The following is a 13,121-nucleotide window of genomic DNA, read 5'->3' as shown; positions in this document are numbered from 1 at the left end:
ATCAGTTGCATTTACTGTGATAAATACAAAACAAAGTAATTTTGTTTCGAGGGGTTTATATTAAGGAGTTTTACAATATATTTTAGTGACATTCCAATTTTGGATTTGTAACAATTTAAGTCCCGAGCTTAACTGACTTACCACCTAAACTCAGCAGACTCAGAAATATAAATAGTAAGACGTGTTTTAGGTGAAATTTAAAAGGTAATGCTAAATGAAATCCACAGTGCACCTCTGCAGCTATTTGGCCTATGAATTCTCAACAGGCTGGTCATGTCTTCCACAGCACACCTCTGTGCATCTAAGGTGTTCCTCTGCACAGCACACATGTTCATCTTCCCTGCTGCTCCAAAGCAGTACTGAATCATTCAAGCTACTCCACCACTAGCTCTGCAATTCCTATGATGCCAGAGCTCTGGAACTGCACAGACTTGTAATTCCCACTGCTTTTTTCCTAGGCTGCATCCTTAAAGCTTGTCGTTCTTAATTCTCTAAGTTATCCTATTTTTAAATTAATATAAGTGATGTTCTTTAGGTTAAGAAAAATTATATTCCCTACATTATCTTGACCTTTTAATGACAGTGAATTAGTATCTGTTAATTAGATAACATACAATAACATTGTTAATGACTAATGACAATGATGATTTATCTGTTATGACAGCATGACTGCAGACGTATGTGTGCATGCGTGTGCACACACACGGGAGGGAGGCTCAACACACACAGAAAGACTGTCAATATCGTTCTGTAAAAAATAATTTATTCCTTAAGAAGAAAGCAGAACAAAGATCTTGCATTGAAAAAAAGTCTTTGTAGTAGCTAACATAGCAACAGGTTTCTGCATTCAGCCCTCTACAGATAGAACATCACGGAATTATGGCATGCAGGAAAGTCACATACATCCAGTCACAAAGTGTGGAATTTTCCCAAAATTCTCATAAATCTTTAGTGTCTTCTCTATTTTAAAGGCCAAAGCACACATATCCTATTAAGAAAAGGATAAAACACAGAATTCTCATAGGACAGCTTCCCATGGATTCTTCCTTGAAAATCTGTATGTCCTGATTAGAAGGTGTATAAAAACACCTAGAAAGCTGAGTTAATTGTGCATGGAGATTAAAAAAAAAAACCCACGTAACACTTCCTGTGTCTGTTCTGGTTCCTTAAAAAACTTCTCAATATTCCCAACACAGCTGGGTTGAGCACCACACACATATTTGAGGGCAATTACAGACGAATGTACACTATGTAGCGATATATCTAGGTACCAAAAAAAAGTTGTAATTCCATGAAGAAACAGAAAGGAAAAAACAAAAAAAAAAAACACCTGAACAAAACAAATACATGCATAGGCAAGAAATCCAAGGAGTTTCTGAACATTCATCCATAATTAAAAAAATATTAAAAAGGTGGAAGACAAGGACTATCTCAAATGGCATCAATATGGAAAATGCAATTCCAGCTGTAAAATGTAATTTCCCTTTTTATAAAAAATATGTGCAACTGTGTAGAAAATTTCAAGGCAAGTATACTTCACATCTGCATAGGGCCACAACTATTTGAGTAACTGATAGGTCTTCTGGATTCCATAAATGTCCTGAAGTACTAACAATTCTATTTAATATTTATTCATGACATCAGAGGTATGTCCAGTTCAAGTGAATAATTTCACTGCAACAGAATGCAGAAGATGCTGAAGTCTTCTGTGGTCAGTTAATAAACAAGATCACAAACAAGAAACAACCAATTCACACATGGTAGTTTGTTGCCTTCTAAGAATTTTGGTCTGGGTCAACAATTCTCCCACAGGTGCTATTTCTTGTCCAAGCATTGCTTCTGGAAAAAATACAGAGGAATTTACTATTTTGAAAGAGATACTGTCTTCTTGTCAACTTGCTACTATACTACATACGGTGTATTTTCTTTGGTTGGGAACCATCGCTGTCAAGATCTCCACTGAATATGTTTACTAAATGTCTGATGTGCGCCATATGGCCACGCTGGTGAATGAACCTAGTGTTAGGTGTATTTACAGAAAACAGATTATCAGATATAATTAGAAAAGATTGCACCCTCAAGGCCCCAGCTTTAAAGAAAGAAAAAAATTAAAACACCCAGATTGCTCCCCAAAATAACTTCTTCAGCTGCTGCAATCCAGGCAATCCTACTTGTACTTCTATTTCAGGACTACAGTTGGAAGAAGATTAATTATCGAAGTACATGTAGTGAAATATATGCAGGTCTGACTTTTAGATCTCCTTTCTGACAACACTGTCAGGAAAAGATTCTCACTTCATCTGAACTGCAAAACACCAGTCTCTATACAGGAAAATAATGCACAGTTCCACTACTGTGCATTTTTACAACTTGCTTCTTCCAGGAGCCACTCAATTCCATTTAGCAATCCAGCTAAAGTTGCAGCTACAGTGTCCTGCACCTGTAAAAATAAAAAAAAAGAAAGCTGATGTATTAGAGATAACAGATAACAGCATCTAAGAGCACTTTAACATCACTCCATGTCTATCCTTAAAGTCAGAAACACCCATAGCAAATCTAAATTTTAATCACTATTTTAAAGGTCCCTTAGACAAAAAAAGGTTTCTTAAGAGTAAGGTACAAAAAGAAAAAACTACCTTTTACAAAATTAATTACAAGAGCCATTAGGAAAGCCTTGCGTTCTTGGTATCAAGATGAATTTAAACTCAATCATTTCATCAGCTATTCTGGAACAGTATACTTACTTTACAGATAAAATCTACTTGACAATTCTTCTCATAACTCTTAAAGCAAAAATACTGCTAGCTTTAGAATTTAATGCATGTTATTAATTCTTAGATTTTGTGAGGTATTATAAAGTGGCTACTAAAATGGTATATTTTTAAAAAGCCTGTAAACATCCTCCCTGTGAAAACAAAGGAATTAAATCAGGATTTTGGTTTTTCTGATTAAGTACTATTCTTTGGCTACACAGTGTCACCAAAAATTAGTTATGTGCGGCTGAGCCATACTGATGTATACTGTGCTTGACAAGCATAAAAGAACAGGCTCTGGACCTCATGTGCTAGGTAAAAAAGTGATTTGTCAAAAACTCAATACATCACGTCAAGTGAAGTATTAACAAGACAATTAACGGTCTCCTGAAAATGACAGAAAAATGTACCTTGTGTCCAAGGCCCTGGGCTGTGACTCAGGAAATTTAGACTGAAATTAACTGAGGCTTTCTTACTCCCTTCAAGACCAGCATTTTGTCCTCTCTTACATTCTGGCTCCATCTGAAGTTTCTGGGCAAGCTACTTAGCTCTCCTATGTTCAGATAGGCTAATGCTTCATCTTAAGTGGACCAAAGAAACTAAATCCTTCACTTAAGTGGAGAGTTCACATACCAGTACTGAAAGCTGCACACTTGCTTAGCTAGGTACAGTTCAGGAACTACCATAAGCCTAACCTAAATTTAAGCCACAGAGAAACAGAAAATAAAAGGTTTAAAACCAAGTACCATCCAGGGCTGACATAGCAGATTTAGTTGCAACTGATGTGCCATATAAACACAGGGAATTCTTTTCACACCAGTGTGAGAGACACAAGACAACACTAGCAGAGGTCTGTTCGGAGGCCCAAGGGCGGGATCAATCATTGCCAGAATACGAGCCAGTTCCTCTTGACGATCATTCTCTAAGAAACAATTTTTAATATATGAGTATCAAGTATATCAAATCTCAAGGAGTTACTGGGGTTTTTTTTGACTTTTCAAATATTTACAATTTCAGAGGTGAGGAAACAGGGGGCTAGAAGGGATAAGGACAAATTATCTAGTTATCACAAGGCTGGATCATCCTAATTCATGTCACACTTAGACATCATTTAAAGATCTCCATAGATTCTATTGCAGCCTACTCCAGTCCTTAACATGAGAATGTTTTACAAGTACCTCACAGACATCAAAACTGCAACAAGCCATTAACAAATACACACTGTATGGTCAGCAGCCCTCCTCTACTTGAACAGAGACTTTTCTCCTTAGTATATTCCTTAATATTCCTGTTAACATTTCCTTCTTTTCAGAGCTAGCCCTTTCCCTCCATTTAAAGTTGATCAATGTAAAGACAATTACCACAATAGGTGTTTGGATTATCCTCTTACAGGACTATCCTGATTTGGACTAATCACATCTTTTACTGCAATTTTCCTGGTGAAGGCTCTGCTTCCAGGCTATCACACCACTACCAATGCATTTCAGGCCGCCTCTCCTACCCATGCTCAGGGCTTTTTTTTTCAGCTTTGTTCTTAATTCAGGTAATTTCCCACATGGAGCTTAGACACCAACCACATCAGCATCCTCCATAAACAAAAGAAAGGGCCATAACCCCTCACAGGGAGATGAGGGAGACTGCCTAGGATAGGGGACCTCTTCAACTGGATAAACCACACAGAAACAGCACCAATGAAGCAGATTTTGTAAGAATAAGAACATAAATTTTGATGTACTGTATATTCTTTGCAACCTTTTATGACATTTCAATCATTCGCAGAATACGAAGAAATAAAATCAAGAGAAACAAGAGAAATGCCTTACTTTTATGGGCTTCTGCATTAGCAACATAAATGAATCCATCAACTACTTCGCACACATTTTTCACTTGAGCTATTACACTGTAGTGCACGGCTTGCTGATTCCCTACTATGCTGTTCTCTTGGTAGAACATCTTATTCACAGCAACAGCTTGCTCTGCCCTTGCTCTCCTCCTTTCCACACTGAAAGATATTTCAATGTTTCAGTAATCAGGTTAATTGATTACAAAAAAGCAATTTTGAGTCTAGGCAGTACAGGAAAGGGACAGAAAAATGGGTTGAGCCAGCAAAACATTTCCATTTCTCCCCAACGCCTCCAACTCCCCCTTTTTCTAGTGTACATATACAGATGGTTAGCAATCTGCAAGACGCATACTGAAAATACACCCCAGGATGAGTTTCAAAAGGGAATCAAACAAGGTATCAAGAGGAACAGAAACACCTGTTACGTATTTGTCGTACACATTTGCTATGTATAAGGTTTGGAAAAGGTTTATTACTTCCACGTGAAAATTCAGCAGTTGGAGAAAGAAAGAAAAAGATATGCACCTGAAGCTTCGGTTTATGAGATATCCATGCATGTGAATGCCCACATAAAAATCACATGACAAAAACATGAGGAAAAGCATGCAATAACCAAGAAACTGTACTTTTTTTTTTTTTTGTGGAGAACAAATCTTACCTAGTGGTTGAATACAATGTCAAAATATTGAATTTTTGATTATTGAACTGAAAACTGACTCCTGACCCAATTCCTACGGAGAAAAAAAAAGAATATATGAGATTACAACTATTTGGTAACTGAATACAACTAAGTACCCCATTGCTATTAGAGGTAGCATATTTTCCGTTTTACAAAGAAGTTTTATACATGCTCTAATTGAACAAGCTATTAATTAAAGTAATTTCAACAGTATTAAAAAGATAACAGGGACATGCTTCCATGTTTCTGATACGTAGACTTGAACCTAGAATAACGTGTATCAGAGAGGAGCTAGACTTCCATTTATTAGCATAAATTGGCACAGAAAGGCTCTAGTCTCTATGACAAGCTGCATCAAAAAGAACATAAGAGAAAAAAAGTAACACTAAGAAATCATATTTTCTATAAATACAATTCCCTTATTGCAGTTCTGCTGTGCTGAAATAAACATCAGTTAAAAAGTAATAAATTTTTGTCTCTGGTTTGGACTGAAGTGAAATTACAGATGTCCCAAACTACGTTTTTAAACATTGAAAAAAATCCTTCATCTGTTCCTATAACTATCCTAAATTAAATTTACACCACTTGACACCACAAGACTGAATCATACATAGGGTCAGTCTTGACTTTCTGTATAAAAAAAGTGTGTTTTTTAACCATTTACTGCAAGCACTATCTAGAGAAAGTTCTGCCTGCACTTACCCATCACAACAGCAGGCATGACATGTAATTTCATATCAAAACGTAAGCACAAGGAGCAAAATGGTCCATCTGACATTGTGCAAATCTAATCATAAAACCATTCCAGCTATAATTTTATTCCAAATGTTCACTGCATTTATCCTTCTGATGAATAGAAAAGGAGAAAGTGTGGGGTTTTTTTAACCATTATGCTACTGAGTTTAAGAGGAGAAAAAAGCACCCCTCTTCTCCCCCGATGTCTTTTGCATTGTACCTGTTTATGAAATAAAAAAGCAAAAAAACCAAAACCAGGATTACCATGAATTTGTCTTTGTGGAAGTCCAGCTACTAGCAGAATTTCTGGGCACGTCATCATGTTTTGCACTAAAGAGTCGTCCAGCTCTTCCAAACCTGGCCCAAACATAGCAAAGCGAGGTTCTGCTTGGGTGACCAGTGATTGCAAAAAGGAAGTCACAGCCCCATACCGGGGACGGTTTGATTTCAGACTTCTTCTACTCTGAGGACAGCTTTTTTTATATCTGTGTAAAATAGACGCAACTAGAAATTAAAACAAAATACAAAAGAGGTATCAATCAAACAACATAAATTGATCTAGGTCCCACAGTTGTCACACTTTGTTACCAGTACAACTCGAGCACAGGTCAAACCAAATTGATGGTTTCAAGCACCAGTACAAAGCAGGTAAAGGCATCAGTCCCTTCAAAGTCTAAATACTGACCTTTTAGACCTTAGTACACTTATCTATGGATCTTTTAGTTTACTTTAAAAAATAAAGTAAAATAAAATTACAAATTTTCTCACCCTCGCCAAACATGCAGTATTGGTAAAATAACATCAAAGCTGATGAGTCACATACAACAGAAAAAAAAAAAAAAATTAAGTGTATTTCAAACTTTAATTAGATCACTTTTGTGTTTATTGAAACATGTAACCACCTGAAAAGGACAGTTTCCACTGCAGGCACAGAGAATGCATGGTGTAAAAGGAAGCAGGTGTTACCTGCCAGCTTATGTGTTCATTTGATGCAAAAGCTGGAAGGCTTTGAAAAGACTTTGGTAATAAAGGGAAAGAATTAAGTCATAGAAGTGAAAGACATCCTAGAGAAGCGACTTCAGTTTTTGCTTCTGTTGTCATGGTAGGTGACTGCTGGACAAAACATTTCAAGGAAACATTAAATATGTGCTCCTCTACACCCAAACCAAGAGATCAGCAAAACCAGTAAGTGCTCACAGACATGATGGAGACCAGTGACAAGTGGTTTAAAACAGGTGATGTTCTGAAGTATTCAGGCCTAAAGAGACTTAAGTCCAATGTCCAAAATCAGTAGATACTCAAATTCTGGGTGTGTCTTTCCCATCTGTAAAGTGGGGATGAAGGTCACAAAGATGGCAGAAGTTAGTAAACCTATCATGAAACAAGTTTCATGAAACCACCTTTGGAAAATTTAACTGCAAATTAAAAAAAAAAATCTGCAAATTAATTCAGAGAATTGAATGAAGTTTAAAAAAAAAAAAAGCAACACAAAATTATCTGCCTGTCTTAAATGATCTGCCTGTCTTAAGATTTTTTCTCAGTCATAAAACACATTATGTGTGTTGCCACGCTTTTCAACCACGCCAGCTGAAACCACAGTCTCTGTCTTATGGTCTTTGACAACCCATGCTAAAGCAATACTGCTTGTTAGTCTGTGCACTTGCAAAACAGAAACTTTTTTCCTAGGTCTTCCAGGTAAGATGAAAAAAACAGATTCATTCCATCTGCTGCACTCTGAAGACATAGTACTTTTATTAAAATAAGAAATCACTGTCATTGCACTGAGCATGAAAAACACATTTTTATCAAGGTAACAGTAAGCACAGCTTCTGAGATTGCTGTATTTCTGTGGCATATTAGACATGCAGTTACACAAAAGGCTTAAATATTTCTGTAACATTAGCTTTGACTTTTTTTACATTTTACATTCTTGTTGAATTCCAAACTGAAAGAGCTGACGAAACTGTCCAAACCCAGGAAAACGTATCTCCAAAATAAACAACGGTTTCCAGACACATCGAAATTTAAGTGGTGGCTTACAGCACAGCTTTACCACTGTAATATAGGACATGCCTGTGGGCTGAGTAATACTGCTGTAGAAAGACTGGAAGTTATGTAAAAGAATACCGAGATACTTACACTGCCATGTAATCATACAGTGCTTTATCGCTGACCTCTGAAAAAGCTTTATTAAAAATCTCCACATCTGGGAGCGATTTCCAATCAACAGATGTCCAAAAGGGGAGATCCCTCAGAAGAAAATACCTCCACAACAATGGGTCTCGCACAGCCGCCCTCCAGTAACGACTCGTGCTTCCCAAATGGCACAAATCATGGGGCGAGAGGAAGGACATGATGTTCAGCTGCACGTTTATCTGAAAACCGACAAGCAGCGGTTTAAGAACCCAGCAACTGGGTCAGTGGCGATGCCAGAGGCGGGATGCCAGGCTCCCCGACCCTCCCCCGCCCTCCCCCTCATCCCACTCACCGGCAGCATCTGCAGGGCGCTCACCTCCTCCGGGAGCGATGGATGCGGGGGACCCGCGAACGCGGCGGTACCGCCGCGTTCGCGGGTCCCCCGCATCCATCGCTCCCGGAGGACACGCAAACCACCCCGCACAGCGGCTTCCAAACCTCCCCGCTCCTCCGCTCCGCCAGCCGCCATGGCACCGAGCCCTGCCACCGCCCCCCCAGACCTAGTGCGCCGGCGCTGGGGCGGAGACAGGCAGCGATCCGCCTGCGCCACTTCATTGGAAACACCGGCTGAGACTTCGGACCGCTGTTCCAGGAGTTCTTTCAATGCACGTTTTTAATGCCACGGAAGTATACATTTGGGTAAGAACGGTCAGACACTGCAGCAGAGACTGCCTCCCTCTAAGCATGCTCTCCTCGGACACCCGCTTTCCTCCAGCACAGCCAAAGGAGTGTATTTTAGTTGTGGGATTTGGCAAAGTACTGCAACATTTGCTTTGCAATTGTTGTGTTCCAGCCTTGGCCTTTTAAAGGTCCCTCACATACAGCCACATACTTCGTTAACATCTTTTTGCCTGTTTCTCGGAAACACAGCAACTCGCTCTGTGATGTGCAGCCCAGGTCCCTGTTAGAGACGGAATCTATTGTCTCAAGGGCTTCCTGCAACCCTTCTCCACAGTGTTGTAGTCCCCAGTAGCACATTTCTCCACTGTACATCATCGCCAGTAAGTGAGTGTCACTAAATATACCTGCAAAAATAATTTACATCAAGTGCTTTATTGCTCTGTTACAAGCAAGTACACAGCTTGTTAAATTCAAGTATTTTTTTTTTAGCAACACTGGAAAAAATCCAAACAGGCAGTATAAAGCTATTAAACAGGTACACCAAAAACCTAAAATTTTAACCAGAGGACTAACAGTGCCCCAAAGAGAATGTGGATCAAGGCCTTGCTCATTAGCCTCTCCATTTTGTACCTCCGTAACACTAAAATCTTTAAGACTGCCATATAAGTATTACTCTGACAACGTGTTTGCCTGTTTATCTTAGAAAATTTCAGTATTTCTTTACAATCCATTAAGCACAGGCATAATTACACACATTTATTTTAGGATACTTCTGTGCCTCCCACAATTTAAGCCTATAAGAAGACGCTGTTTAAGCAGCATATTAACTCAGGTTAACCAGCAGCAGCTTCAGTATTCGAATGGAAAGCCACAGACGTGTTCACAGTCACCAAAAAAAAAAAAATATCCCTGCAAATAAATCTACAAATCAGTTACTGAACTTGGCTTTGTATTGTGGAGCTGAATTGGAGCAATGCCACACTGTCAGCTGAAATCAAGCAAAGTGCTCCATCCCCCCACAGGCAGAGTAGAGCTAGTTTTGCGTACAACGTGGACATCCTGTCCACAGCACAGGTGTTTAATCTTACAAATCTCCTTCTGCTGCATCACCCTACCTGCACGACACTGACGCAGCCTCAGATCCTCATGTAAATATACTGTAGTAATGCAACTTACATAAAGCTACATGAAGTGGAGACAGAATAAAAGTTTGCCACATCTAACCAACTCTACATGTATTTTCTGCCTGTGTGAAGTCAGTAATTCTGTGTTCGTATCTGTGTTCTCCTAGACCTAAATAGGAATACCAACACAGGAACAGGTAAGCACTCTCTGTAGTCGTATTTGTGCTTTCAACATTTGTCAATTGACAATTGGATGGTTGTAAAACACACATGCATAAAATACCCATTGCCACAGCTCACTTTCCTCCTGCGCAGTCAAAAAAAAACAGAGGAAATGAGCACTGCCATCTCTTGAAATCCATGAACCAAACAGAAGGGGGGGAGCGGGGGGGAGAGGAAGACACTGCTGACTACTCATCTGTCCCACCCTGTTGCTGATGTTCTAAAAAGTGACAGTTTTTAAACGCAAATGAAGTCCAACGACAAAAATATGCAATAAAGCATTTCATAAAGTGCAGCAGTTATTAGGAAGAGCGGGTTGTGGGGTTTTTGGAGTTTCGGCTTTTTTTTTTTACCTTCACCGAGTAATCTAGCTGTGTCTTTATCTTGAAGTGAGACATCTTCATTTAGCTGAAGAGGGCATCTAAAGCTAAGCATCTTCACCAAGTAATGAACTCCATCATTAAGACACTGAGTACAGTTAAAAAACAACAAAAAAAATAAGTTCTGATTAATTTAAATGATAGCCAGAAATACTTCTTGATATGAATCTCCCAAAACCCTATTTAAAAAAGGTGAGGGGAGAAGTCATATTTTTCAAATTAAAAGGAGTCAAACTTTAAAACTGCATTCACACACTCATAGAACTTTCAAATTTCTTTTACCTTTTTAAATATGGCAATGTTTTCTCGTAGCCATTCATGCCTTTCTTTTGCTGTATGACAATACATGTAAAGCAGGGCTCCTTTTCTCCAGTAAAGACATTCTAACAGCTCTGCACCAAGGATGCTGATGGGCTGAAATAAAAGCCAACAACTGGGCTAACCCAAATGTAAACGAAAAATGGAACTACTCAAACACACACAAATGCAAACAGCGTTACAGCAAGTCTCTAACTTTAGAGACTGTACTTAACAGCAAGTCACAGACACAAGCCTAATAGTTTGGATTTAAACTGCCAAAAGCACATGGAATCATGAAATGGTAGCATGAAAAATTCTGAGCACACAAGTTCTTTGAAAAAATATTTTCAAGAATCACTATTTAAATACAAATAAGACTGGAATTTTTTTCAGATCTTAAATCTTGCCCATCAAAAATACGACTAGTACTATCACAGATTTTTTTTATTTTAAAATAGTGAATAATTAATTCTCTGGCTGAATAACATTAGCACTCACTTCTTCATTTACGTTGTATTCCCACACTAGGTCTTCTGGTTCTGAGAGAATACAAATAAGTTCTTTAACTTTTTGCAAGGAAGATTCCTCTGGAAAATCTTCATCCACAAGCTGGTTTTCCTCAAAATACGTAATATCTAAGACAGCCTACGAAAACAAGATACACAATACGTAAAAATGCTACCAGCAAAACAATCAGATGGTGGTGTGCAGTAACACACAAACTTGTTACGGTTTATAAAACTGAACAATTTTACAGTCATTTTTAACATTTAGTTTACAAAAGCTGCAAGCCAAAGTATTGTAAGATTGTTGACAGTGAATGCGAACTCAAAACCGTTTCTGTCTTTACAGTACCAGAATAATCATTGTCCATCCCAAGTCATCTTCTAATCCAGACAAGCCGCAGCTGCCTGCAGATGCTCACTGCACACATCAGGTAACAGATACCTTTCCGTTACATCCTCCTTCCTACAGCCAACCCTCTCCCGTACCCTCAGTCTGGCACAGATTCTTGGAAGCGAGTTCTTCAACACTTTAAATGTACTACCTGTGTATAGAGCTGCAAAAGCATGGAAGGACGTTCTCTCCCTTCGTTACAGAGGTCCTCCAGCTTGCCCAGAGTCGCAGAGCCCTTTGCTAAGAAGGTATCTGAAGGGAAAACACAAGGCTTCCTCAGCATGGAAAAGCACCACCCACCCGAGCCTGGCGCGCTCTCCCTCCCCACTCCGTCTCGTTTTATCCACCTGTCGGCACCTACAACAGGAGCTGAATAACGCGGCATTTACCCAGGCCCACCGTCCTTACACCGCACCTCTCACGGCGAACCGGGGGCACCCACGGCCACGGGCTGCTGCTCCAAAGCCCGCCCCGCACACGCCCCTGGCAGACACCCACGGCAGCGGCACCACCCGCTAACGCGCGGGCTCGGGCTGCGGGCCCCGGCCGCCCGGCCCCGCAAGGAGCCCGCGGGAGGCCCGGGCCGGCGGCGGCGCCGCTCCGAGGCGGGGCTCCCTCCGGGGCAGGGCGAAGCAAGGCCCTCGGCAGCGACCCCGCGGCCCCGGGCCCGCTCCGCAGCGCGGCGGGACGCGGCTCAGCCCGGCGGCGGCAGAGGGCGGAGCGGGCCCGCCGCAGCGCCGGGCTGAGCCCAGCCCCGTCCCCTCCCTCCCACGGCCTCTCACCGTCGCCGCCCGCTCGGCCGCGCGCCGCCAGCCGCCGGCCCAGCGCCGCCAGCCGCAGCCGCAGCGCGGGCTCCGGGCCCCCGGGCACCGCGTCCCCCGCCGCAGCGTCCCCCGCCGCAGCGTCCCCCGCCGCCGCCATCGCCGCCAGCGACGGGGCAGCCGTGAGTGCGGGCCGGCCCCCGGCGCAGGGCGCTGGGCCGAGCGGCGCGCAGGCGCAGCAGCGACAGGGCGGTGGGCGCTGCGGGACCGCGCCTGGCCGGGGCGGGCCGGGGGGCGGCCGGCTGCCGGCGGGGCGCGCGGGGCGGGGCGCGCGGGGCGGGGCGGGTCCCTGGTGGCGCCGCTGCCGCCACCTGCCGGCCGGGCTGTGCCTGCGGACCGAGGCAGCGAGGGGCCCGCGGCACCTCAGCGCCCCCGGCACCTGAGCCCCCCCGGTGCTGCCCCAGGCGAGCGGACAGGCGGTGAAACTTCGGTTTAGTTTTTCTGAGGGATTAAAGCTGTTGTGTAGCCGGCGTCTATGGCTTCCGCAGGTCTGCCAGGGTCCCCAGGGAGAGTCCTTGGCGTGTCCCTGTGTTGCCCCCATCATACGATG

The 13,121-nt window shown here is 42.1% G+C and overlaps 2 protein-coding genes across 2 annotated transcripts; both read right to left on the bottom strand.

The window, feature by feature from the left end:
• Positions 1-741: 741 nt before the first annotated feature.
• On the bottom strand, positions 742-8,686 carry FBXO4 (F-box protein 4). The gene is made up of 7 exons (XM_080372203.1): positions 8,499-8,686; positions 8,150-8,385; positions 6,275-6,495; positions 5,255-5,327; positions 4,577-4,755; positions 3,500-3,675; positions 742-2,440 (listed from the first exon to the last, which is right to left on the bottom strand). The coding sequence occupies exons 1-7, from the start codon at positions 8,673-8,675 to the stop codon at positions 2,351-2,353; spliced, it is 1,152 nt and encodes a 383-aa protein (XP_080228329.1). The 5' UTR covers positions 8,676-8,686; the 3' UTR covers positions 742-2,350.
• A 114-nt stretch (positions 8,687-8,800) lies between these two features.
• Positions 8,801-12,857, bottom strand: RIMOC1 (RAB7A interacting MON1-CCZ1 complex subunit 1). Its single transcript, XM_080372195.1, has 6 exons — positions 12,533-12,857; positions 11,902-12,002; positions 11,352-11,498; positions 10,836-10,967; positions 10,527-10,641; positions 8,801-9,231 (listed from the first exon to the last, which is right to left on the bottom strand). Exons 1-6 carry the CDS (start codon positions 12,669-12,671, stop codon positions 8,942-8,944), a joined length of 924 nt encoding a protein of 307 aa, XP_080228321.1. The 5' UTR covers positions 12,672-12,857; the 3' UTR covers positions 8,801-8,941.
• Between the last annotated feature and the right edge of the window lie 264 nt (positions 12,858-13,121).

This window comes from Falco punctatus, assembly GCF_963210335.1.
Source record: "Falco punctatus genome assembly, chromosome: Z".
Taxonomy (NCBI): Eukaryota; Metazoa; Chordata; class Aves; order Falconiformes; family Falconidae; genus Falco; species Falco punctatus.
The sequence above is the reverse complement of the archived record's forward strand: the minus strand, read 5'-3'. Positions and strand labels throughout refer to the sequence as shown.

Bases quoted from the DNA above. Each gene is read 5' to 3' on its own strand.
- FBXO4 (XM_080372203.1), bottom strand. From the start codon at position 8,675: ATGGCGGCTGGCGGAGCGGAGGAGCGGGGAGGTTTGGAAGCCGCTGTG. The intron at 8,386-8,498 runs GTGAGTGGGATG...GTCGGTTTTCAG, and splicing joins GCGCCCTGCAGATGCTGCCG to ATAAACGTGCAGCTGAACAT. The intron at 4,756-5,254 runs GTAAGATTTGTT...AATATCTTTCAG, and splicing joins ACATTGTATTCAACCACTAG to TGTGGAAAGGAGGAGAGCAA.
- RIMOC1 (XM_080372195.1), bottom strand. From the start codon at position 12,671: ATGGCGGCGGCGGGGGACGCTGCGGCGGGGGACGCTGCGGCGGGGGAC. The intron at 12,003-12,532 runs GTGAGAGGCCGT...TTTTCCCTTCAG, and splicing joins CGGCCGAGCGGGCGGCGACG to ATACCTTCTTAGCAAAGGGC. The intron at 10,642-10,835 runs GTAAAAGAAATT...AACTGTACTCAG, and splicing joins ACATTGCCATATTTAAAAAG to TGTCTTAATGATGGAGTTCA.